Source organism: Plutella xylostella, chromosome 18 (genome assembly GCF_932276165.1).
Source record: "Plutella xylostella chromosome 18, ilPluXylo3.1, whole genome shotgun sequence".
In the NCBI taxonomy this organism is placed as follows: domain Eukaryota; kingdom Metazoa; phylum Arthropoda; class Insecta; order Lepidoptera; family Plutellidae; genus Plutella; species Plutella xylostella.
In genome coordinates this window covers 9,548,866-9,575,776 of record NC_063998.1, presented here as the reverse complement: position 1 = coordinate 9,575,776, position 26,911 = coordinate 9,548,866, and the positions used below count along the sequence as shown (strand labels likewise).

Here is a 26,911-nt window from a genome sequence, read left to right as displayed (position 1 = left end):
CTTAGATAAAGCAGGTAGTACTGAAATAGGGCGGTAGTTAGGGACACAGTTTCTGTCTCCCGCTTTGTAGATGGGATGTATGATTGATATTTTGAATTTGTCCGGAAAAGTACCTGTGTTTATGCAGACGTTTGCGATATGTGTAATTAGTGGCACAACTATATCTCTGTTCATTTTAAGCAATTTAGTAGGAATACCGTCCCAACCAATAGCACTATCCGAGTTTAGGTTCATTATTATCGATTCAATTTCATCTTCTGTCGTTTCATGCATAACCATTGAGTTTAAATAGGTACGTTTTGGGTCATCATTATTCAGCTGAATGGATTTCTCATTCTTAATTTTGTCAGCTAATTCTTTACCAACACCCGAGAAATAAACGTTTATTTTATTCAAGGCCAACTGCGGAGTATTTTCCGTTTTAAGTAATTTTGTTGAGTGATTTATCTTATTGTTCCTATTTGTAATACTGTCTATAACTTTCCATTTATGCTTTGGATTTTTTATATGTTTGTTTAGTTGGTGACGTTCATAATTTCGCTTCAGCCGTTTTAGTAGATCGTTACAATAGTTTTTATACCTATTGTAAGTAATTTTGAGTATTTTATTGTTAGGCTCGTTTTTGGATTTAAGGTGCATCCGATCGCGATTTTTGATGCATCGTATTAGGCCAATTGTAATCCATGGCTTTATACAGCGCATACGTCTTGGTATTATAACATTAAGGGTATTTCTCATTATAGCATTGTTAAATAGAGTGATAAGCTGTTCGGCACACCAATTAGGATCGGAAGATTTTAGTATGGCATCGAGGTCTTTGCAATGTAGTTCATTAGTGATGGCTTCGTAGTCTACTTTATGAAATATAGCATTGCTTGAAATAATTATTTTCTTTTTGAGAGTAAACATAGTCATAACGGCTGAGTGATCTGTTAGCGGTGTATCCGTAACTATTGTTACTGTTGGAAGCGTTGATTTGATCATAGCATGGTCAATACAGTTATTCTCCCTAGTTGGATATGTATGGCCGGGCAAAAGGCCATGTGCTGCTATAAGGTTTAGATAACTTATTGAATTTGGGTCGATGCTATTATCTTTAATGTCAACATAATTATGTTTACCTTATTAACAAGTTATGTTATTTTAGTGTTTAATGTAAAGTTTAGAAATAATTAATTGATAATGCAACTTCAGTTTACTGATATACTAAGGTTCTTTTAAAAACTTTAATATTGGTTAGATCATTTATTTGCATAAAACATGGTATACATTGGTGTTTTATTAAATTGACAGACCTCATGTTTAGCCAATACACATACATAGCATGCAAATTATTAATTAGAACGGAGTAATATATGTACATACACAGGCATAGTAATTACAACAGGCTATAATATAAGGGTACGTGAGTACAAATAATGAATTATTGAGTAGTTCTGTCCAGAAACTCTTCGTCTTCGAGACTATAAAAAATATTTATTTGGTGCAATATTCTATTCATAGCAACAACATTTGAATGTGGTGATAAATTATTTAGCTGTGATGGCGTAACGAATAAGATCTCGTCCTCCCAACAGGCTGTAGACCCTCAAAATTCAATTCCTCAAGACCCTTAAAGGGGTGACTTTTGAAAATTTGTGTTTTTCTTTGCTTTTCAGATAATAATTTGTTTATATGAACATACACATAATACACTCGTGCGCAATCAAGAAGTTCCAGTGATAATAGCACAATATTACTCTAAAATTAAAAGGCTAGGCAATGACGCCTTCTGCAACAGTACATTTAACAGCGCATCAAGACAGTACCTACCAACTAAAAACGTTAATATTTTGATCAAATACTAAATGGGGATAAATTTATTTTCAAAATATAAACATAGTACTACTTAATACTAAATTGAATGTTTAAAAATTGGGTTAAATTGGTGCCGTTTTGTAAGTGAAACTTTTTCATTGCTCGGGAGTGTTATAAGTTTTTATAATAGAGGTAAGAATAATAAGATGCAGATAAGTAGATCACAGTTGTTTCTGAGTCACACAACACTCATAACGACATTGTCTGCCCTTGCCGCGGTGATCTGCAGTAAGACAGAGTCGGACATAATACCTATCTACTGGCGAAGCCACGTCGAAGCTCTGATTGCTACGGTAAGTAGATATGAGATTTATAAAGTTTTTTGTTTCAATAAACTTTGTATCATCCGCGTTTAAAGCGATACTACTATTCTATTATCTACGTCAAAGTACCTGCACCTGGCTCTCTCGAATGGAACACTGTGTGAATATCCTATAGTCCCCTAGGTTTAAAATGCCTTCCTAAGCTTGGACCATTTCCCACCACGTTGGTCCACTGCGGGTTGGTGGGTTCACATAATTATATCTAGAGTAAAACTATAAAGTCCTGAAAACGGAAGTGGATCCGAACTAATTATTAGAGAGTATTTAATCGATTTTTTATATTGATTAAAGCATAAATCCGCTAAAAGCCATTATCAATAGACATTTTATTTTTAAAATATTTATAAACATAAGTAAGTCTTTGCAAAATCGCACTCTTTATTGTAAGGACTTTATAGTTGGACTGTAGATCTAGTTATGCAGGTTGCACTAACGACTGTAATCCCCGAAGGGGTAGCCAGAGGTGGCTCACAAGCGAGCCACCCACTTTTCGCAGCACATTTTGTACTCACGTATATCGTTTATTATACGATAGGTTGCGAACCATATCGCCGTTTTGGAATAAGTACAATGCACTTAGGATCTTGAATCTAGATGTGCAGGTTTCCTCACGATGTTTTCCATAACCGTATAAGAGCACGTGGTATTATTGCACTTAGCCCCTGTTTCACAATGTCTGATTAGTGGCTACCTGTAAGATAAAATACATGCTGTCACTCTGTTATTATTTTTTTGACAGTGACAGCATGTATTTTATCTCACAGGTAGTCACTAATCAGACATTGTGAAACAGGGCCTTAACTCCTTAATTGAAAACACGATTGAAAGAATTCATTGGTACAGGCCAGGATTTGAACCCACGGCCTCTCGATTGATAGGACGAGGCCTTATCCATTACGCCACCTCCGGTCTAATGCAGGTTTCCTCACGATGTTTTATTACTAACATATGAGCGTTTCAGGATCGCCAAGTGTTCTTAGGACGAGTATGTGCTGTGCCTCTTAGAGTTTTTTAAAGCTAAGCACCTTAGAATTTAAAAATCCTATAATTTTTTTTCTTAATTATTACCACGAGCTACGCAACTCATTTAAAGCTAAGCTGTACTACTGTAGAAATTTTGCATATAAGAGTAAAAATATAAAAATCCTTACAGTAAAAACTCACGTGACCTACAAAGATTTTATGAAAAACCCAATGTTTTTTTTTGCGAATTTAGGTACTATAGAAGTCTATCTGAAGTCTGATAATAACCAATGCGGTCACCCTTTCTTCACGTCTAGCTCTTGTGTTGATATGTCTATAAATTGGTCACTATTCATAATTTAATCATTTCTTTAATTGGATTAATAATAGACAATAAACTGACATGGAATGAACAAGCTGATACGATTTGTAAAAGATTGAGTAAATCATCCTACGCTCTTTACAAACTTAGTAAAATTGTCGACAAGAATGCTGTTGTCACAGCTTATCATGGCTTAGTAGCATCGATATTGCACTACGGCGTAATATTCTGGGGAAACTGCACCAAAAGAGAACAGATCTTTAAATCACAGAAACGCTGTATCAGGGCAATGTGTGGCATCAAGTCAATAGATAGCTGTAGGGATCATTTTAAAAGATTGTCACTGCTTTCATTTCCATGCATATATATCTATGAAGTGGCTCTTTTTGTAAAAACCAACCCCGAACTGTTTAAAAATGCAGGTCAAATACATAGTCGCAATCTTAGAAACAGAAAAAGACTTGTCAGTGTCAAATATAAGACATCCTTACTAACAAATAGTTTACTTGGTATGGCGTCAAAAATATACAATAAAATTCCGAGCACAATCAAAGACCTCACTCTCCAGAGCTTTAAAAAGGAACTGAAAAAATGTCTTATTGATAAAACATATTATTCTTTAAATGAGTTTTTTAATGACAAACTGTAATATTATTATTAAGTGTGTACCAATTAATATGACCTCATTGATGACAATTTCCGTAATTTAAATTAATTTATTCTCATTGACATTGTAAATAATTTAATATATTTATAGAATGTAAGCTGAAAGTATCTGACTTATTTGTATAATAAATAGTTTTAACTTAATGCATGCATGCTACCACCAACATAAAATTTTGTACGCCAATTAGGCATAACATAGAGGACTTAAACATAAACACCCAACAGCATTTTAATTGTACCTATGTTAACAAATAAATGGATTTGATTTGATTGATTTGATTTGATTTGATTTATTTCCAGAAAGTTACATCTTATTAGCTAATATCATATTGATGTGTAAGTAGCATCATATTATATTTGTTGTCATCATACCTTTAGACCTTTTAACCAACTTCAAAAAAAGGAGGAGGATCTCAATTCGTCGGGATCTTTTTGTCTTATGTACTTAATATGAAACAGACTGACGTAAGATCGCCTCCTAATCATCCGTATTCTCTTATTCTGCGAATTGCCCCAGCTATTTATTACCAGGGAATCAATAAGTACAAGAGGCAAGTGAGTCACCCGCTGCCGCCGCCGCCGCCGGGGGCATCCGCGTATTGTTTCAGTCAGCCTCAGCGCTGACGTCAGCACCTGACTCAGCCCGCAAATTGCAACACACTGTGTCATGTACAGGGGGTTTATAAAAGTATGGGTGAAATGATAGGAGGTGATACAGAGGCTCGTAGGTACTGAGCGAGTTTTGTGCTACGACTTTTGGAAATTTGTGTTTTTCTTCTTCTAAAGTCGTAGAATTAAAGTTGCTCAGAAAAAGCTTTTACGTTAGATCCATGCATCACGTACGCTCTGAATTGTATACTATAGCTAGAGTCCGACATAGCAAACTTTGCAAAAGAAGCTAGTGCCAACAGCAAAATGAATTAATTAGGGTAACACTTTTTCTGTGTCATTTCTGATACGTACTCTTTTGTTAAAGAAAAAAATATTTCCCATCTTTTACCAGACTCTACAGAGTTCGAAAAAAGGGTGTGGTGACTCAGCTGGTCATTCTGAACCAAACTTTTGGTCAATAACTTTCGGAGAATGGGCAATTTAGTATGTAGGAGTACCTGTCCAAGTTGTATGCATTTGAGTCATCTTCTAAAGTTATAAAATTTTAAATCTGAATGATTGACTGAGAATCAACACACAGCCTAAACTACTGGAAGTATCCTGCCGAAACTTGCAAGGATTGTTCTTTATATGACGTAGGTATCCGCTAAGAAATGTTATCTTGAACCAACAAAAAATCGTAAAGAGTGCATGAGTGCTATTGTGCGGTTTTAAAAATATAAATTGCATATCACCATCGCAAACTAGTTGATCCTTATACATAAAATGTGCAGACAATTTAATTAAGATATTAGTGTTTGTAAAAAATAGGGTATACAATACAGCCTATCTGACTGTACGTAGATTGAATGGACAACATTTCATTTTCTTTACCCTATATTTTTATTACCTATTCGGAAAGTTTATAGAAAATTAGAGGACCCGTATTTTTTTATTATTTTGTATATAGATTAATTTTTGCATGTTATTTTTAACTTTAAAGTTAATTATTTTAAAACCGGAAGTGGCGTCACATATTAGGCTCAATTTTTATTTTTGTCTATTGCCTTACCCCCTTATTCATAGAAAAGTTACAATACCACTCCGACAAAGAACAATTTGTTCTTTGACAGAGAGGGACAAAACAGTTTATTAGTTAAAACGTATTGTAACTTTTCTATGAATAAGGGGGTAAGTCTCCAAAAAAAACATAAATGACACTGACAAGTGACATTTAAACTTTGTTTACATGCCAACCAACAAATTGGTCATTTTCAAATGACATTGATATTTATGAAGTAGTATCATGTAAAAAAATAAGCAGAAGCATTTTTTCAGCTGTGTAGGCGATGGCATGCTCTGGGACACATTATATAGAGGTCATCTCTTAATACGTACTAACCATTTTATTTAAATAATAAAAAAATAGTCAGAAAGTGTCAGATCAGAATTTATGAAAATGACCCAAATAAACAACAACGTCACGATAAAACGTCAACGTCATTCAAAAATGAAAGTGACAGTTACTTTGTTTTTAAATCTATAGGCTTTGATCATCAAAATGCATCGCACCTGATGCATGACGTCATCAGCACTTTTTTACTATTTTCAGATTTTCTCGAAAATGATACATCCAAAAAATACAAAATCATTTTTTTTGTGGCCTTTAGAGCTAAATCTCGAAATTGTTTTCGATTTATAACTGCTTTAGTTTTTTGAAATGTTGTCCATTGCCATACCTATTGGCTGCGGTTTTCAGCGCTGCTATACAACATAATAGCGGACGCTCTGCCTTATTTTGTACGTATGGGTTACCTACCTAGTAACTATTTAAGTAGTAATCTGCAGTGCGTAACATAGTATCTCTTAAGTAATTAACAGCCGATTAAGCATGAACTCTGATTTCACAGACAAATCAGGTACCTAACTGGTTTTGTGCATTCAAATCATTTTAATAAAACAGGTAGGTATTGATTGGTTTTTACAGCGTTTTTCTATGCTATGCCGTAGGGCGTTCAAATGTTTCAATGTATCCAAACTATAAAAACCGGCCAAGTGCGAGTTGGACTCGCGCACTTAGAGTTCCGTACAAGTGTCTACTTACTTTGAGATAGATTTCCTTTTAATTTCGTTATATGTACCTACGACATCCGTGATTTTTTCATATTTTTGGAACAAACCATTTATTTTTTATATTTGTGCAATAGAGGATTAAAAATAATAATCAAGAAATAGCCAGCAGGGGGGGGGGGCACACTAAAAAGACCTATTCAACGATACCTCACACCATCGAAACAACGGGAAAAATAATATTCATTCTTACTTTACGTGTATGGGTTGGTAGGTACTCCCAAAAATATTTAATTTTTCTATATGCAAAAGAGTGGTGGCAAACAGACAGACCTATAATGATTCCTTTTTTCCTTTTAAGGTACGGAATCCTAGGTTAGATAAGTATACAAAACACAGCATACACAAAATGCAAAGACACAGCAAAATTTACATGAATAAAATACAAGTTAAAGTTTTATCGATTTGACCATAAATTTATCGAACGGGTTCCGCTCATCTCGCATAATCTTTATTGACCAAAACTCATTTCGCATAACTCGTATGGTCTAAACTTTTTTGGCCGAACCATCACTTTGCCAAGACTTATGTGGCATAAGGCTCGTTTCGTCTAAAACTCTTTAGGCACAATCTTTAAACAACTAAGTTTCGTTTGCTCAAATTTATGTTCGTCTATACCTATGTATAATCTTGTTTCTCCTAATGTTATCTTAATAAATAATATACTAAGTATGTAGTAAATGTACAAATTGTGGTATTTTTCTCCTACATCCCGAAAATCACGATATTGTATGATCAAAAAATCGAAAGTTAACGATCAATATAATTATTACAAACCCCATGAGATCGAAACCTAAAAATAGGTGCGACGACGAGCAAAGCGAGGAGGAGCGTGTTAGGTGCACATGTTCATCAAAACCAAAGCGGAGCGTTTTCCAAACAGCGGAAACAATACAAGGCACCAGTTTGCGCTATGTAGGGAGACGCTCCGTCAAAGTTAAAGCCAAACGAATATTATTACTTTGTATAAACCTATGCCATAGCATTGTTAGGCTATTCAAGATTTGGCCATACCATTATTAGGCTAAACAATGTTATGTGAAATAACTTTTTACTAAACGAGATTTATGCCATACGATTTTCGGCGTAACGAGACTTTGACCAAACGTTACTATGCAATACGAGATTAGGCAAATAAATCTTATGCCAAAAAAGGTAGAACCATGTCTGTATATCTATGACACCATTCGAAATATGGGTTAGGACTCGTATCTTTAGCGAGCATCATTCCACCTTAAAGTTCCCGTGGGAATTTCGGGAAAAGCTTATAATTAGACCCTAAAAGTTTTTTTTTCTGTTTCAGTGGAGAGCTTTTTATCTTGATTTATTATCCACCACTAAATATTTAGCAATGTCATGAAATGAAACACACTTCACTGTGTCAGCAACATATTGTCTATGATTCGTTTTGGCACAGTTTTTTACAATCCTTGGGCACACATCCAAAAGATATGATCTTCTAGTCATCTAAAGTTCTGTGTTATATAGGCAATATTCAAAATACATACGGTACCACATGTCTGACACGTACATAATTATGTTGTAACTTAATTTATGTTACGGTCCATGAAATTGTAGTAAGTATGTATTAGTCAGTTAGGTCAACAGCATAAGCCTTTATGAATTACTAGCTGTTCCCGCGAGCTTCGCTTCGCTTTAAAAAGTTTTCCCGTGGGAATTCTGGGATAAAACGGGTCTAGACCATATGTATTCCAAATTTCATTCAAATCCGTTCTGTAGTTATGACGTGAAAGAGTAACAGACAGACACAGTTACTTTCGCATTTATAAAACTAGTTAGGATTAAGTTTAGTTATGATTGTGGTGGTCGTTTTGACAATCGACAAATAATTTTACGTCGAATGGGAAATGTATTATTTTAAGCTTTTATACGTTTTACTACTGAGTAACATCCACTCTGTACAAGGATTCTACTACCGTACCACTACCGGCACTGTGGCAAAACATACAGTTTCTTTCAACTCAATAAAATCTAGACACAAATCCTTTTATACATAGTTCTAAGAACTTAATTTAAATTCTTATAATTAATTTTCGTAGCGAGTGCGGGATGGCTATGAAATTAGCATAATAATCAGAAATTCATTTGCATGCTAAACGGATAATAAATAAACCAGAACCGCCGATGACTTACCTACAAGTTTAGAACAATGAAAGGATTTTCCCTTTACCATGTTGACTTCATAGGTGCACGAAAGGTGCCTCCCTGAGGTATCAACTGTACCCATATATATGTACAGGTACTTCATACATAAATATAGCTATAGTTCATTTTTTCATACATGGCTTCTAAGGTAAACCATATTAGTGTGTCTATTAAAATCAAAATATTATTAAACAAATAAACTCTAACGACGACCGAATAGCGTAGTGGTTAGTGACCCTGACTACTGAGCCGATGGTCCCGGGTTCGATTCCCGGCTGGGGCAGATATTTGTTTAAACACAGATATTTGTTCTCGGGTCTTGGATGTGCCCGTAAAATGGCAATAGGCCCGCCCCCTATTACATTGGGACTAACATAACACTCTGGCGAAAAGTGGATGCAGCAATGCACCTCTGCCTACCCCTCAAGGGAGTACATTAGTACAAGGCGTGAGTGCGTGTTTTTTTTTTTTTAAATAAACTCTAACTAAAATATATTTTTTTATTGCGGTAACCGGTTTTGCTAGTAAGTTAATAAGCTATTAAAGTGTTTTGTCCCTTTCTGTGAAACAGCTAATTGTTCTTTAACAGAGATGGACTTTTCTTGCCAAGCATGACAAAATGCAGTATACAGTATACGTCCTGTGCAATCCAGAAAGTCAGCAAATTATGCTAATCTCTGTGTCGTTAATACTTTAACCCTAATGACCAACCAAGACCAACTCCAGTGTTTGTCTTCGACACGCTAAAAAGAAGAAGACCACTTCATACCTGAGCTTTCATTGAATCTAGTTTTAGCTTTTATTAGTATGTAATGTACCATGTAGCAGAAACTTTGTCTTTGGAATATTAATCGTCAAATCCTATCCTAAGACTAAGTGCCAATTTCTCCATTCTCGGTTATCTAACCGACAGGGACTGATTTATAAATTAAACGTCATCTCCATATAAAATTCATGACAGATGTGTCAAAAGTAAACCACTACTCCCTGGTTATGCTCTAACCGAGAATGGTGAAATTAGCACTTAACCTGACATCAACTGTATAATAATTTTCTTAAATACCGAAAAGGTACATTGGAGCTTTTGAGGTCATGAAGTCTAAGTTTCTGCCATGGAAAATTCAATCCAGATTGACTCTTTGAAAAACTGGCCGTGATCGGATCTGACGGTACGGATAATATTTCCTCCTCTCGTTCATGCACCAATGAATTCTTCAGAAAAAACGTTTTTTATTACAATTTATTATACGTGCTTGTCAAATGAGTATAATTAAAAAGTATACAATCTAATAAGTTTCAGTTTTTTACATAAAAAGATAGGCTTTACCTCTCTGTTTTATTTTATACACGGCAAACAACTTACTTTTCTTGTTATCTACTTACTACTACTACTTCATTACATAAGTCCGATTTAACTACACGCATTTTTCATGGGTTTACCAATGTAATGGCATATACTAAAGTTAACTAAAGCAACAAATATGCAGCACATAAAACAAAAAACTTCAGTCCCCGCCAAGCCCTCACATTGCACATTCATACATTACATTACGAATCCTTGAATGAGTTCGCATACGACTGCGTACGAGCGGTGTGAAGCGCGCTTGCATTTCATCGACCGTGCGACCTCGCTCACCTCGCGGCTTCCCGGAAGCGCGGCGGCGGCCATCTTGTTTTATGCGCGCGCGCCGCGCGGTCACGTAGTCTATAGGCTTGAAAGAGTTTCACTGTTGGGCGTTGGAGCTAGAATTAATTGTTGGAGTATTGAGGTTATTTGTGGAGAGTTTAAAATTTACGGGAGATTAAAATTGTATTTTATGAGTTTAATATGGTAGGTATTACTACTTAAATGAAATTATTAGGTTTAAAGTAAAATACTTGCACGAAATTGTAGCTTAGTTCTTTTATATTCCGTTCTCTGCGGGTGAGTTAGATACTTAGTACCCCGCATTTACGTGCTCTCTAGAATGGAATCTTTGCATACCCCCTGAAAATGTAAACTGACTTCCTAAGCTTGGAGCTTTTCCCACCAAGCTGATCTACTGCGGATTGGTTTTTCTTCACCGTAAGAAATAATTCATTGGTACTTACATGGCAGGATTTGAACCCACCACCTGTCGGATGAAATGAGAGATCTTATCCGTTTAGTACACCATTAAATGGTTTACATGAGGATTTTATTTATTTATTTAAAGGGCCGGTAACACAATGTCTGAAAATTGCAATTTTGACTAAAACCAAAAATACTTCACCTTCGAAATGGCTGAGTTTCGGATAAGTCATTAATTATAGGGTTCAGTCGACTACAAATGCCTTCCTCTACAACCTACAACCAATTTAAAAGAGTACTTCGAATTAGCAAACGCTTTACATACTGAAAGTAACGTAAAGTGAAAAGAAATAAACGTTTTGTATTCTAATTTTATCATGTAACATGTCACAAGTTGAATCCTACGCACGCCTCTGCATGCCATCAATGGGTTATTCAGAATTTGTGTATCGTGTATAATTATTAAATAATAAGCAAGCAATTACTTAATTATTATACATCCTAACTAATATTATAAATGCGAAAGTAACTGTGTCTGTCTGTCTGTCTGTCTGTCTGTCTGTTACTCTTTCACGCCAAAACTACTGAACGGATTTGAATGAAATTTGGTATACATACGGTCTAGACCCTGGGAAAGAACATAGGCTACTTTTTATCCCGGAATTCCCACGGGAAAACTTTTTAAGGCGAAGCGAAGCGCGCGGGGACAGCTAGTGATATATAAAAGCTATATACGAATATTTTATATACGATTATGTAGATTGTGAACCCTAATAGTAATAAATTACTTAGGTACCAAGTAATGAAATAAGAAAAACTACCTACTTAGGTACCAAAAAGAAAGAAAAGAAAGAAAGAAAGAAAGAAATAGTTTATTCGCCTTCAAGAATACACAACATGGAAAATCAAATAACAATACAAATTAGGTAGGTACACAGCTTATACATTAAATAAATAAACAATATTTTATGGTTGCCAATCTCCATGTCGTGCACAGTGATAGCGAAATGGTTCAGACTCAGCATGTGCTACATATATAAGTGTGTATATATATATAGCGCTGATAATTCTGCCAGAACCAGTTCTTAAAGGGTACCTATGTGGCGTAAGTACATATTATAAGTAGGTCTATTCTAAGTGCATGCTCCATAATTAGCATATAAAATTTTATTAATTTTAACGGATCTTTAAATACGTTGTAAACAATATATAGGAAGAAAGAATAAATGTGTCTGTTAAACTTTGAAATAAATGGTATATAGTATACAACAGTGCATAAACAAATGCTTACTCATATGTACATAACTATGCTTGTGAGTACTCTGTTATTTATGTATAGTTGTAAGGCCAGCTGAAAGACAGGAAATATGTAATGTATAATGAAATGTGTGTGTGTGTGTGTGTGTGAGTGTGTGTGTGTGTGTTTGTGTGTATGTGTGTGTGCGTGTGTGTGTGTGTGATATATATAACTGCTTATTACTGATTTTGTTTTTGCCTATTTAGTAAAAACATTTTATACCGACTCCTAAATGATGAGACGGATTTGAGATCACGGATTGGTGGCGGAAGATTATTGTAAATCTTGCTAGCTAAGTATTTAAAACTACGTCGGTATGAAGCTGACTTATGAGCGGGGGTAAGCATCAGATAATTGGAACCTCTAGTATTGATAGAATGGTGATTGCGTGACCAATCGATTTTTTTGTACAAGTAATCCGGAGTCTGATACTTTACAATACCAAATAGCATTGTAGCAAGATGCAACCTCTGCCTAGCAGCTATCTTAAGTAAATTTGATTTATTCAGGAACGGTGTTACATGTGCACGTGGACGAATACAGAAACAGAAGCGGGCGCAGGCGTTCTGAACTCGTTGTAACAATTTTAAAGTTTTCTAAAAAAGAAACAGGTAGGCACCTGAGTATAAATACATCATAATTATACACAGGTACATATCATTTTTTTTTACGTCATCGGATAGTCATAATTAAACAACCATTATAAACAATAAGACAGGACATGGGACCGCTGACTCAGTAAACGATAAGTTATGATGATTTAAATTTTAAAATAAGTATTAGGTACTTTTAACGTGGCAAAAAAAGAATAAAGCTTCACTTCGCCTAAAAGTAGCCTATACATTAATCCAGGATAGCTTCATGCTTACCAAATTTCAGCAAAATCTATTTAGTAGTTTAGTTTAGGTACTTCAAGACTAACAAGTGTTAGTTATAAACATTGGCCTTTTACACTCACGGGCAATGAAAACGTTCCACTCACAAAAATCCAACATCAAATGAATGACCCATTTAAAAAAAAAATCTAATATAATTTTTTTACAAAATATCGCGTTTAGTTGGAAATATCCTGATGCTCTGTTAAATGTACTTTAATGTTGCAGAAGGCGTTATTAAGCTAGCCTTTTCCATTTAGGAGTAATTTAGTGCTTTTCTCAGTGGAGTTTCTCTCTTTTGCCCGTGAGTGTATATTTGTATTAGTAGCAAGTAGATTGCGCAGTGCTGAAGGCGCCAGGTTCGATTCCCGACCGAGTTAGGTACTTATACAGAAGACAGATTGCAATGCCTCTGCCTGTAAGATACCTAGTAGTCCTAGTACGTAAACGTTATTACAAATCGTTTTCAAGTGGCGAGGCAGGTGCGGCCTGATTAGTCCGATTCTGCATCGTTTTGCCATTCTAAATATTCCATATAATATATATTTTAAGCTCAAAATTCTCAATTATGACCAATTTAAACAATAATTTTGAAAAAACGGAATTGGTGAATATCTGCATATGATTTCCCCTTTTCAGCGTAGTTTTGGAAATTTACAGTGCTGTAAGGGGGTGACTCAGCTCATTCTGAATAACTTTGGTTCAACGAATTCTACCAGCGGGCCGTTTACCTGATAGTTGCCGATAGCTATACACTTTTGCACCTTGGTCATTGTCAAACTTACTTACTTACAAGCAAAAATCATTTATACTACGCTACGTACAAAGCTAATAACCTATCGCGAACAATTTTTTACAATGATTTCGGATACAAAAATACTTTGTAAATGTTACTACGTTTTGACTTCGCGATAGGGCCCCTGACTGTATAGTCATTATACATTAGCAACCCATTTGCGTCATGCCTTATGAAAGCGCTCGCTGCAGCGTCAAGGATTTGGAATAGCCCGCCGGTGGCTGTAATTGACTGGAACCGGTTTGTGTGAGCCTCCCAGCTCGAGCCTCGAGATTAGTTCCCCGACCGAGTATTTGTTCCGAGCTCCACCACGCTCTTTGTGTTACCTCTGAATAGTTCTAGGAATACGCGAACTTTGATATTTTGTCTGAAGTTTTGGTTGGAAGGAAATGAGCGTATGGTAATACCTTAAAACCACTTCTTTCACTAAGCGTAAAAAAAATTGTTTGGAGCAGCTATAAATTGCGACTATTTTCTATGTATACCTAGCTTGTTTCAGCAATAAACTAGTACTATTGTTTTGGTTTTTCAAAATCTTAATTACAATTTTAAAGCAAAGTAACTTTTATGCAATCACACTTTTATCATAAAATTAAACATATAACACCGGTTGATTACACCTTTAAAAGTTATTGGCAGCAAACGTATAATTCAAGTACTTACATTATGTTTCTATTTAACACTAAGGGTGGGTTGCACCATTTAACTTTAACTATTACAAACGTCAAATCTCTTGAAGATTGATCTCTCTCGTCAAGGGATTTGACGTTTGTAATAGTTAAAGTTAAATGGTGCAACCCACCATAAATAAGTTATGAAACCACCAACACTTACCTAAGTATTACTTTTATACTATCGACAGTAACTCAGTCGACGCTTAGCCGATCTAGTCTTTGCCTATATTCAAACAACACCTAAAATGGTAAAGGGGCATGTCATTGGGGTGTTTTTAATTTGTTGGACGTTCTTATGCATTGCCTTTTTCTATGTTCTAATTTGTTTCACGATCAATAAATAAAGGAGCTGTTGAATAAAATTATGTCAATAACGGCACAGGATTGGAATAAATTAATAAACATATTTCAATAAAGCCCCAAAAGACTCTCTCTCTCTCTCTCTTTCAGGCTATGTGTCCCATATGGTGGTGGGGTCTGCCTTCCTCGTTTTCTCTCCCCACTTCGCCCTGTCTCCAACGTCGTCTTCAGAGACTTGGCAGTGTCGTAGGTATTTTTGCACTACGTCTATCCATCTGGTTTTAGGTCTTCCTCGGTATCTCCGACCGTGGCCCCAAAGCCCCAAAAGACAGAACTCAAAAATAAACTTTCGCTAGTTCTACTATTTCACATAAACACTACTAAACAAATATAGGCTGTTATTTTTTATCCCGGAATTCCCATGTAAAAATCTGTAAAGGTAAACTCGTAGGAACAGCTACGTGACCTATAATGGCTTGTATACAAAACTGCGATGTGACGTCGCGTTGCAAAACACTGGGATAGTAATCAAGCATTTTGACCTGAAAAACTGTCGCACATTTTACGATGCGACGTCCCATCGCAGTTTTGTGTTCAAGCCCTAAAATTCTCTCTCCCCTCTTTTATCCACCGTCTCCCGTTGTCCGCAGAGCGAGCGCTGGCTGACGTTCGAGAGCATCAAGGAGGAGATCCTGGAGAAGATCCGGCGGCTGGAGGAGGAGCGCCAGGCGGTCGAGCTGTGGGCCAGCGACGTGGACTGCCCGCGTCGGCGCAGGAGAAGACAGGTAACCTTGAAACAGACAGTCAGCTTGCATTGGAACTGGACATGCGAAGCCAAAACTGCGATTATTATTCATTATTATTCATTAGCCTATAGCAGTCCATTACTGGACGTAGGCCTCTCCCAAAGCACGCCACTGGATGCGATCTTTAGCTTTCCTTAATGATAATCATAGATAAGCAAAAATATTTTGATTTCATAGGCACTGTGTGTATCTTATAGATTGCGGCTTAATGCTCCCTCTAGATCTAGAATGTCGCCGTCATATTGCAGCAGTGGGTCCAACTCATATCGTGCCACGCGTGCCCTTACACCTGTGTCCCTAAGGTCGTACTCATACAGAAAGAAAGTGTTCCTCAACGATACGCTAAGACGACGGTGATGATGATGAAGTTTCTCACCACTCCCTCCCCCCGCAGGTGGCGGTGTCCCCCCCCTACGTGGTGTACATGCTGCCCGACGCCGACATCATGGACGACTGGCGACTCATCCGGAAACTCATCGACTGATAGTCCACCAAGTTCACCAACGCGCTATAAAGGCTGGATCATAGGGGTGTTTTTAATGTCGTGCGGATTTGATCACGCACGCGGATTGCGCGCCATTCTCCCGCGTCACGCGTGCATATTCCACGCATTACAATAAATACTTGTATGAAAAGAACACTTGCGGGTGTCACGCGTGCAGCGAAATCCCGCGTGCGTGATTGAATTTGCACGATATTAAAAACACTCTTAAACACGATTTGACGTCACGTGGTCGTATCGTGTTTATTTGTAAGCCTTAACGTGTTCAGAAGTTTACGTTAGGCTGCCGGCTGGCTACACATCTTACCTCTCGGCTAAATAATAGAGTGCCAAGAACATCCCGCTCCCCTTCATAATATGTTTTTCAGGTGCAAACATTTATAAAATATTTATTATAAGGTATAGGTAAATATCTATGTAAATATTACTAAGAGTGCGAAATATAAAATAAACATTGATAAATGCTGTGCCGATATGTAAGATGTGTTTTAACCAGATTATGAAAACTCAGCAACTCCGTAAGGGAAGGTTTAATAGTTAAGAGCCTTAATTGTAAAGAAATAATTATAATATTATGTTAGGTATAAAATAGGCATTGGGTAACAAACTTAATAATATGTATATTTCTTCTGAAACTGGCCAATGGATAGATTCTGAAGGGCCATTTTTTTACTATAGTACCTAATTGAAACCTAAAAAAATGAATTAAGCAGCAATTTAAAAAGTAGTATATCGTACAAATAATTTTGCGTTTTAACATAGCTAAATTTAAAATTAGTAGCTTCAGAATCGTTACCAATATCCAAATATGTTTGTAATGTGCTTTACAACCCTCCCCTCGCTATTTCTACTGAGCATTATTTTTAAACTCGCCGTGAAATAAGAGCCGATACCCTTCTGTAATGTTGGTATTGATTTGTCTCCTCCCCGCTGTAGATAGCTCGGAAAATAACTATTATTATTGTATTCCGACAACTATTAAGTTTACACATCCGAGGGACATAACTTGAAGCTAATGTAATAGTTAAAAAAAACAGTTAAGCGGTAGTGGCGGCGTTTTTACTATAAGTTACTGATGCGCTATACAAGCGATCTACGCAACGGCAGCTAAATAGCGGAATCCGATTATGCTATATTTTCATAGTTTCATAAAACGGCGATATGGTTCGCAACCTATGACGTGAGTACAAATGTGCTGCGATAAGTGGGTGGCTCGCTTGTGAGCCACCTCTGACTACCACTTCGGGGATTACAGTCGTGAGTGCATATGTATGTGTATGTGTTTCATACGAGCGGGCTAGGACCGAGCATAGACCAAGCATATCGTGTTAACGCCGCTTTAAGGTAAGCATCCACCTTTCAGCATCGTACACAACGCAAGGGACGCTTCAGCATTTTTTGCATAGAAATTCATACATAACAGGTACTAGTTATTATTCTGTGTCATAAGTGCCGTTTCTCCACACATTTATGACAATCCGTTTGGTGCGATACGTACGATACCGATTTATATAAAATGGCCGCCATTTCTAGAATATTGAGATTTGACCCCACATATGGGGGTATTTTCTCGATGAAATCACTCGTTGAATACACCCTTAAAGTTTGTCGGGTTCGAAAAAAAACACATTGTATAGACGCTTGCTTACCTTTACTGAAAACTATTGTAAATTCAAAATTATCGTAACTAATCCTCGTCCTAATATCGTATTTATTCTTACATATATTTTTGTCTCTAATGTATTTAGATATTGGTGTAATAGTTATGTATTCATATTGTAATAGCAGGTGGGAAGATATATTATGTTTATAATAATATTAATCATTTTATGTGTTAATTTAGTTACAATTCGGGATTTTTGTGAGCTTTCAGTAACGCTATGTAAGTTCAGTACTGTATTTTTCAAAAAATATGGAGATCGTAAGCGAAAGCGGATCCATAGAATTGTTTTATCTAATACATGACCTTGTCTAGGTCTTAATTTATATTGTTTGTAATCTTAGTAAGTACTTGTAATTAAATTGAAAAAAAAATGCTTTTACATTATTTGGCTTTAAAATTCTTCACTTATACAGTCTTCAAATTGGCGGCGGTCTGGTTTATTTTAAATCATATAATATAAAATTATATGTGGGTACATTTTACACACGGCCATCCGACCCCAAGCTAGGCAGAGCCTGTAATATGGGTATCGGATAGCAGATATAACGACACAGATACAAAGATCCATCCACATATTAACAACCAAGATCCGAGTAAGTACAAATATCAGATCTGTCTTTAAACAAATGGCCAGGATTTGAACCCTTCCCAGGGGCTGCAGCATAGCAGTCAGGGTCATTAACCACTACACTATTCGGTCGCCACCATACAGTATAGACGTTGCGACACGTCACCGCCGCCGTCTGCTACAACCTTATATCATCCTCCTCCGCCAATCGGCACCTTTATGTTTTCGACTGATTAATTTAAATTAGCACTGATTTGATATTCGCGTTTTAGTTTTTTTAACTATTTATTTAGAGTAGGTAATTACCTAGTTTATTAAATTAAATAAAGTCTAAAGTCGATACACCAACCACTTATTTCATTTAGGTACATTTTTGCGGTCCATCACTTAAAGAAAGGTGGACTTATTAGTAAAGTTGTTTTCTTATTATATAAACACCCACGAGACCCATGGCATGTAAAAATAGAATTACTTATAACTTTTAAATTAATAAATAAGAATGATGGGTACCTACCTACGTACTTTATGCTGAATACTTATACAGAGTGTTGCAAAAAGGACATACTAAGCCGAAACCTTAAAAACATTTTCTATCGAAACTTTGTTCGTCATAGGACTTTTTTGCTATGGAGATAATTTTTTTCGCGAATTTTATACATTTTCATTTTATTTCCGGGCTTAGATTAAACATGCTGCACAGTGCACAGGTTTCGGCTTATACCCTTTTTGCATCATGCTGTATAGTTGATAAAAATTATGTATTTTTATTGTAAAGATTTAAGATTACATTCAATTGTGTAAGGAATAAGGACACTGAAAATACCGTCAGTTTTTGTGATTTTTAATACAAGTTAATAAACGTTTCTCAGTAATTACAGCTTTATTTTTTCATTTATTTTAGTAACATTAGCCTTATACTTCTACAGTCCTTCCCTGGCATTTTATAAAGTTCTGTAAAAAACTAAAACTTTCTCCTAAAATTTCAATTTTAATAACTGTAAAAACAAATTAATAATATGCTTAATTCATACTTTCAATAGTCTGGTGACAAGCATTTACTTTCATACGAATTTGACAGATTGTAACTTTTATAAAAAAATATTCAACCAGATTTTGGTAAACAGATTTGTCGATGTCGATATTGAAAAAGTATTGTTCTGTTTATCATAAAAGTAGAGATTCATAACATCGACCTGTATATAATTTCTCATAATTTTGGTCAGGTTTTGATTTTATTTATAGGCAGTTAACACAATTTAAAATTTCATTTCGGATTTGGTCTGGCCCAGCTTGCATTTTTCCTCTCCACCAACAAATGTCTTCAAACTTCATCATGATGCAGTCACGGCCACCAGCGGACCTCCTACACTGCATGTATTGGGTGAGTCTACCTTTACAATAATAATTTCTAGCAACTTCAAATACTTCCATTTATAACTGCCGTATCAATGTATTTGTAGGATGCACGAAAGCAGCCTCCCCGAGTGACGTATCATTTGGGGAGGCAGCGACTGACGCTTTTCCGACTAGCTAATTCACCACGATGATAAAACCTAAACCAATTTTTTTTACAATATACGCACACATACACACTAAGAAGAAGAACCATTTATTTTTTAGAACAATGCACATTCAGAATTATTCATAGTTATCAAGATGTTTACCTTCACTGCAAAAATAAAGATATTGCATTATTTAAAAAAAAAATACTGATAAATAGCACCGACTAAGAACTCTTGAATTAGTGGAACAGACTCAATGGACTTATGTACAACTTCAAAAATATATAAAAGCTGTTTATTTTCTATCCATCGAAACTGTCGTGAATGATTTATATAAAGGTTATAGGTATTTTATTTAGCTCTCCTCTCGAGCGAGTCTATGTCTACAATAATTGCTGAGAATACATCTAAAGACGGAACCGTAGCGACGTGTTTTTGTGTTTACAAACAGACCCCTTAGCATGAATTTTAATACGGCGCTGTTCATATTTTCATACAAAATTACTCGATTAATTTTACTTCACGTTCACGATGAAAATTCAAGCTAAAGGGTCTGATAACATGTGTTACTTTCCCTCCCCGCAGGCGAACGCTGGGATGATTTAGTTAGAAAACAAATATATCCTGCTAGAGTTAAACAAATATATCAAACACGAAAGCACGTCGTTGCAGCCCGGCATAATACCCTCGCGAGCAATGAAAAAGTTCCAGTAACAATAACACAAAATTACTCCTAAACGGAAAAAGGCTAGCTTAGTGACGCCGTCTGCAATATTGAGGAAATTATCAATAAAAAAATCAATGTTGTGTTCTAAAACAAATCATAAATTAAACTTTTCAGAAATTGGCGTCATTTTTGTGCCTTTAACTCGATACCTACAATGCACCAAAAGTTTTTCTAATTTATAAAATTATCCTGACCTATCAACAACAACTAAAGCTGAAATTTGTCATGTCTGCATGTTTCCCGTGGGTGGAGGCGGAGGGCAAATCTATTTCGGAAGCACTTTCCTCCGTCACGACTACTACTGAACCCGCCTCTGTATTTTTAGCTCACACTTGTCTTGTCTCGTGTATATTGTAGAATCTGCTTAGACAAATCTGATATGAACTTATTCTTGAACGAGCTTTGAGATAGCTCCGAAATCCGACTCTGCTAACTTTACAACGGGTAAAAGAGCGGAGTTTTTTTGCTGTTAGTCTGTGTACCTATCGCTAACTTGTTTTCACAACGGTTTTCTGTTTAGAAATGTATTGAATTTAACAGTAATAATTATTATATACTTAAGTTCTGTTAAAATGTATTGAAGAAGAGTAAAACGCACCATATTAGCGTCAGAAATTACCTACAATGAATAATGTTGTTGGCCATCCATATTTTTTTGTGTTTTTTTCTATCTTTGAAGTTATCTTTGTCGAAAGTCTCTTTATACTTTAGTTTATTATAATTTTCTACAGGATTGAATTTTATCAGTGACGACGAAAAAGGAAGTTTCATGTTCAGTCGGTTGACCTCTGTTTTTGTCTTTACATAACTAGCGTCATATCGTAATAAACTACTGTAAAAAAGTTCATCATTAAATATCTTTGGCGATGTTATAGAAAATTAAAACTACAGAGTACCTAGTTAAATCGCCAACATTCCGTGGAAGATAGATTCAATTCTACTCTGTTTTCTGGAGAGTAAGATTATTGTACCAACTTTGTATCTAAGTCATCACATTATTGAAAATTTGTCCAATCGTGTATATACGTGAAATATACGATTAAAACACACTTGCATGCCATGCCATGTAAAACACCTACCTAGGTAAGTCTCATACATGATACATTTTATGATGATGATGTCCTCTTCGTCGTATCCAACAACAGCGACTCTTGCTACACTCTGTTATGTGCTCTTATGTGACAGGGTGTTCAAGACGAAGTTCGGACTTGCCAGCCACATAAGAGTACATTTTATATGATGTAGTAGTAGGTAGGTTTATTTTACAGTACTGAGTGTCTTGTGTCTGGTGTCGCCGTGTATCCTTAGCATTAGCCAACCTTGCTACGACCGCTACGGTGGGTGTAGGGCACGGTTTGTAGGGAACGCAAACACAAACACTCAACATATCATAATTTACTATACATGACATTATAATACCATAGTAGTGGTTCAGAGCGGTGGTAGCTCAGTCGGGGAAGCGCCATCTTCCCACGCTAGATATGCGGGTTCGAATCCCGGCGCTGGCATATACTAATGAGCTCTTTTAATTTTAAGTACAATTTGTATTAATATCGTCTTACGGTGAAGGAAAACATCGTGAGGAAGCCTGCATATCTAGATTTAGCACATCTAGATATGTGCACCCACCAACCCGCAGTGGACAAGCGTGGTGGGAAATGGTACAAGCTTAGGGAGGCAGTTTAGACCTTGGGGATAGGCACAAAGGTTCCATTCGAGAGAACAGTATAAAATAGGGTAAGTATCTCCATTGCCATAATCTCCGCTTGGCAGACGGGTGTGAAGATATCACACAACTCAAAACATTTAACACCCAAGACCGTAGAACAAATATTCTGTGTTCGGACCCACGACCTTCTGCATTGCAGTGAGAGTCACTAACCGCAGCACCATGTCGTTGTCGTTATTAAAGCTATAATGAATTTACAATAGCTGTTTCTGCACTCGTTTTAGCTAACATAATTCCTGATTAATCACGCATAAATACTACTCGGAAATCTGTGTCAGTTAGTAATTATTGGATACGAATCATACAATAAAATCTATACTTAGACAAAATCTATACTTATTCATTACTAGCTGTTCCCGCGTGCATTGCTTCGCCTTAAAAAGTTTACCCGTGGGAATTCTGTGATAAAAAGTAGCGTATGTTCTTTCCCAGGGTCTAGACCGTATGTATACCAAATTTCATTCAAATCCATTCAGTAGTTTTGGCGTGAAAGAGTAACAGACAGACAGACACAGTTACTTTCACATTTATAATATTAGGAAGGAAGTAAGGATGGGATATCTCTTAAACCGTAACACTCATGTCTTGTAGTGTGGCAACACTTTCCCCTACCAATAAATGTCATTCTAACATCATACTTGGCTTTGATTGGGCGCGTCCTCACAGTCTCCATAACCTCACAGAAATTATAGATATTTTTTTTATTGCACACACAAACAGAAATTACAAAAGGAAATGTACAACACAGACTGTACAAATGGCGACCTTATTACTAAGAGTAATTTCTTCCAGACTACCTCAGAGGAGAGAAACTATACAAGAAAAGAAAATTAATTTTTAGAATTATCTTTGCTGAAACGAGCTATACTATTCTGTAATCTTATTTGCTTAGGTATTAGTTATTATGTAAAAATCCCCATAGTGTTTACGTGTAGATGTGACCTCGATGTCCTTGAAACGACCTCTGAAGTTACAGTTTTCAGTGGAGGTCGAAGCGGTCGCACTTTACTGTAAACACAATTATATTATTGGAACAATGCTGTTTTCCGCTGCTCGTCAAAACAGGTATGTATTAATAATAAGTGTATGTATGTATTTATGTAAAGAACCAGTAAACATTAAAATTACTGGGGAATAATTTAATTGTGTCTTTTACACTCGCAAGCAATGAAAAAGTTCCATGCAAGGAATTCCGAAACCAACTGGAACCAATCTTTTTAAACATTTAGGATGGCTTGCACCTATAAGTTAATAAAAAAAAACTATGAACTCTTGCTCTGACATTATACTGTGATTAACTTTTTGGTGCAAGCTACCCTTAAATTAAAATTTGAACACAATAATAATATTTTTGTTTTTAGTTGGTTATTTCAAAATTGCAAACGACGTCATTAAGCTAGCCTTTTCGTTTAGGAGTAATTTAGTGCTATGTTACTGGAACTTTTTCATTGCTGGTGATTGTATTTTTAACTTACATACAAGGTTCAGGGTTCATTCCCAGGATTATATTATAAATGTTTATAAATAGCGGTTCCAGGTTTCATTAGAGCATAAAAGTCTGAAACTTCCTCAAATATATTATCGATTAGTGAGGTTGAGTGGCCTTCGAATAGCTAAAACGCCCTTTTAACTTGCTTAACTAATAAATAAGTTATTATATCCGTGGTTCTTTTTTATAAATAAATGTTAAACACCCAATAGGGGTGTTTTTCTTTAAATAGGTAGGTATAGGTAAGTACTTAAATCTGTAACTGAAGCTATAAGTATTTATAAATTATGTGATGACAAAAAGCACTTATTTAATTGTAATTAGGTGTATACCTAGGATAGACGGGTAATAGCAACGGTATTTTAATACAAATTCGTATGTTGTTTAAAGCTACATTATGTAGTAAAGCTTACTATAGTATAAATGATTATTTAAACGACAAAAACGCGTGGTCTTGTCCACCTCAGCTAAGGCTATTGAAAAATGAAATGGATATAGGTACTTAAGTAAAATTGTAGGTACTAGATATAAGTAAAAATTGTAATAGATTATAAGGAAAAAGTTGAAAAGATGCTCGAGGAGTTTCTTTCGCCATTTCTTTCCTTCTCAATGACGGGGCCTTTGTGAAATGGTGGTAGATGACTATCGACAAATAATTGTAAAATTTTACGTCGATTAAACCATTTGAATTTGAATTTGAATTTATGTCAGGTAGTTACTTAGGTAATTGTAATACCAGCAAACGTTTATGAAAGGGGCATGGGGACCTATACAATAATAATATAACTACCTGAGTCTGATAGTAATGTCATGTCAACCCACAAGGGTTTAACTCGTGGGTTTAACTTTAAATTGTCACACTAACAAATTCATTGCAAATTTACTTTCAAACCCCACCGAAAAATATGAGAAGCATTATAAGGTTGATGAGTAGATAAAAAATATAAAATATTTGTCGAAAATTGTATTTAAGCGTTTACCTGTGGCCTACGATATCGAGCCCAATGCGTGTTTTACTGCCAGTTTTAATAACTCTATCCAACGATGACTAGTAGTTACTTTTATACGATTTTGACAGGTGCTTCTTTCGTGTCAGTGAATTTGTCTAGGCCAAAAAAAAGCAACTTTGATAGCATACTGGAGTAGGTCTTCGCGAGTGCAGGTGGAAGGGCACAGAGGACAGGAGAGTAAATGCTCCATAGTCTGGGGGCGGTACCACAGGTTGTAACTTTGAATGTGTCAAAATAGTATGAAAAAGACTACCAGTCATCGGTAGATAGAGTAACTGAAACTTAGTGTTCACTTGGTGCATGAAAGAAGCCTACCTATCGAAAACAACTGAAACGATGTGTCGGCGCAACCTGCACGTCTAGTACAGATTTTATATTTTCCGATCATCATCAAGCTTTTGATAATGTATCGAAAAGACAGACGAAAACCTAAACCTTTTTCGTTTTCGTAAATTTAAAAATCCGTAGTCAGCTGACAAACTAATCTGATAGTGGCACTTTCATCTCTAGTGCTTCTCACCGACATGTTCTCACTTTTTTACATTTTGCTACAGAACCCTAAAATCGCCTAACGTATTCCCAGTTGACACATGGCTATGAAAAGTCTACAACGCAACGGCTACAAACAAACCCACCATTGAAACCACCGTTGAAATTTTAGTTTTGTTACGTTACGGATTGTAGGTACCTATACACTTTCTTATCTCAGTTTATTTTTATTTCCTATTAGTTTGGCTTGGTTTGTGTTAATTAACAGAAATAGCAAAAAAAACTGAGCGTACCTAATTTTTGCCAGCGTGTTGAGAAAAGGTCCAAGCTTAGGAAGGCAGTATTTACCTTAGGGTTATACTTACTTACTATGTGGTTGCCCCTTGACTCAGGGGTCAATCTGAACAACTAAAGCATTAGGTACGACTTTTGAAAATTCTCAAAAAAAAACAACAATAACAAATAAATATTTTGAAAAATATTGAATTTGAAAACACCCCAAAAAAAAAACTTGTTTAGATTATAGGTACCACAACTCGTCATCCTGCAAATAACAACTTTCATTATTTATAAAAACGGTTAGGTTCTATCTACTCGTAAAAAATACACCCTCGAGCAATGGAAAAGTTCCAGTCACATTAGCACCTAACGCCATCTGCAAAATTGAAGCACCTAAGTACACCAGCGCATCAGAATGTTACCAACTAAAAAAGTAAATATTTTGATCAAATTCTAAATAAAATTATTTTAAAATTGGGGTCATTTGGTGTCGCTATTTTGTAAGTGGAACTTTTTAATTGCTCGTCAGTGTAAGGTTTATATGATCTTTGAATAGTTAAATTTGATCAGAAACATCTATGCGTAGGATGGAGTAAACATCTATGGCTTGGTTCACAATCACATAGAACCATTGACACTTAGGTCGCCGTACTTACTGAAACTGCTACGCTCAGTAAAATGTTAAAGGATAATTATTAAGTATTTTCTTCATTTATTAAAGTACCGTTCGCGTTGTTGGTATTTTTTTCAGAACTAATAAGCTTTCTTTAGACTACTGCATTTAAGTAGGTATGTGTGTTAAGTACTATACAAGTACTTATACATATTCGTTATTTTCTCGTAAAATTTCCTTGGATAGTGTGCACTGTGCGGAAAAATAATTGTATTTATTTTCAGCAAAAGTTAAAATAAATACCATCCAATCTCATCGATGTCATATATTGCATCAATGAGAAAATAACGATGTTTTTTTTATAGAATTACCTAGCTACCAAGCGTAGGTTATACAGTCAAACTATAAAGTCCTGACATCAAAGAGTGCGATTTTGCTATTTACCTACATACTTTTACACATATTTCAAAAATAAAATACCGACTGATTATGGTTTTTTAACGGATTTGTCCTTTAATAAATAT

At 35.7% G+C, this 26,911-nt stretch overlaps 1 protein-coding gene across 1 annotated transcript in view; it reads left to right on the top strand.

Annotated features, from left to right (window-relative positions):
• The window catches only part of LOC105388075 (breast cancer metastasis-suppressor 1-like protein), a 91,249-nt gene extending 74,239 nt beyond the window's left edge, over nucleotides 1–17,010 (top strand). Inside the window, exons 4-5 of the mRNA XM_011558918.3 lie at nucleotides 15,661–15,795; nucleotides 16,211–17,010. Of these exons, the coding sequence (XP_011557220.1) occupies nucleotides 15,661–15,795; nucleotides 16,211–16,300 (225 nt within the window). The 3' untranslated portion in view covers nucleotides 16,301–17,010. The remainder of the gene's footprint in view (nucleotides 1–15,660; nucleotides 15,796–16,210) is intronic.
• Nucleotides 17,011–26,911: the final 9,901 nt, after the last annotated feature.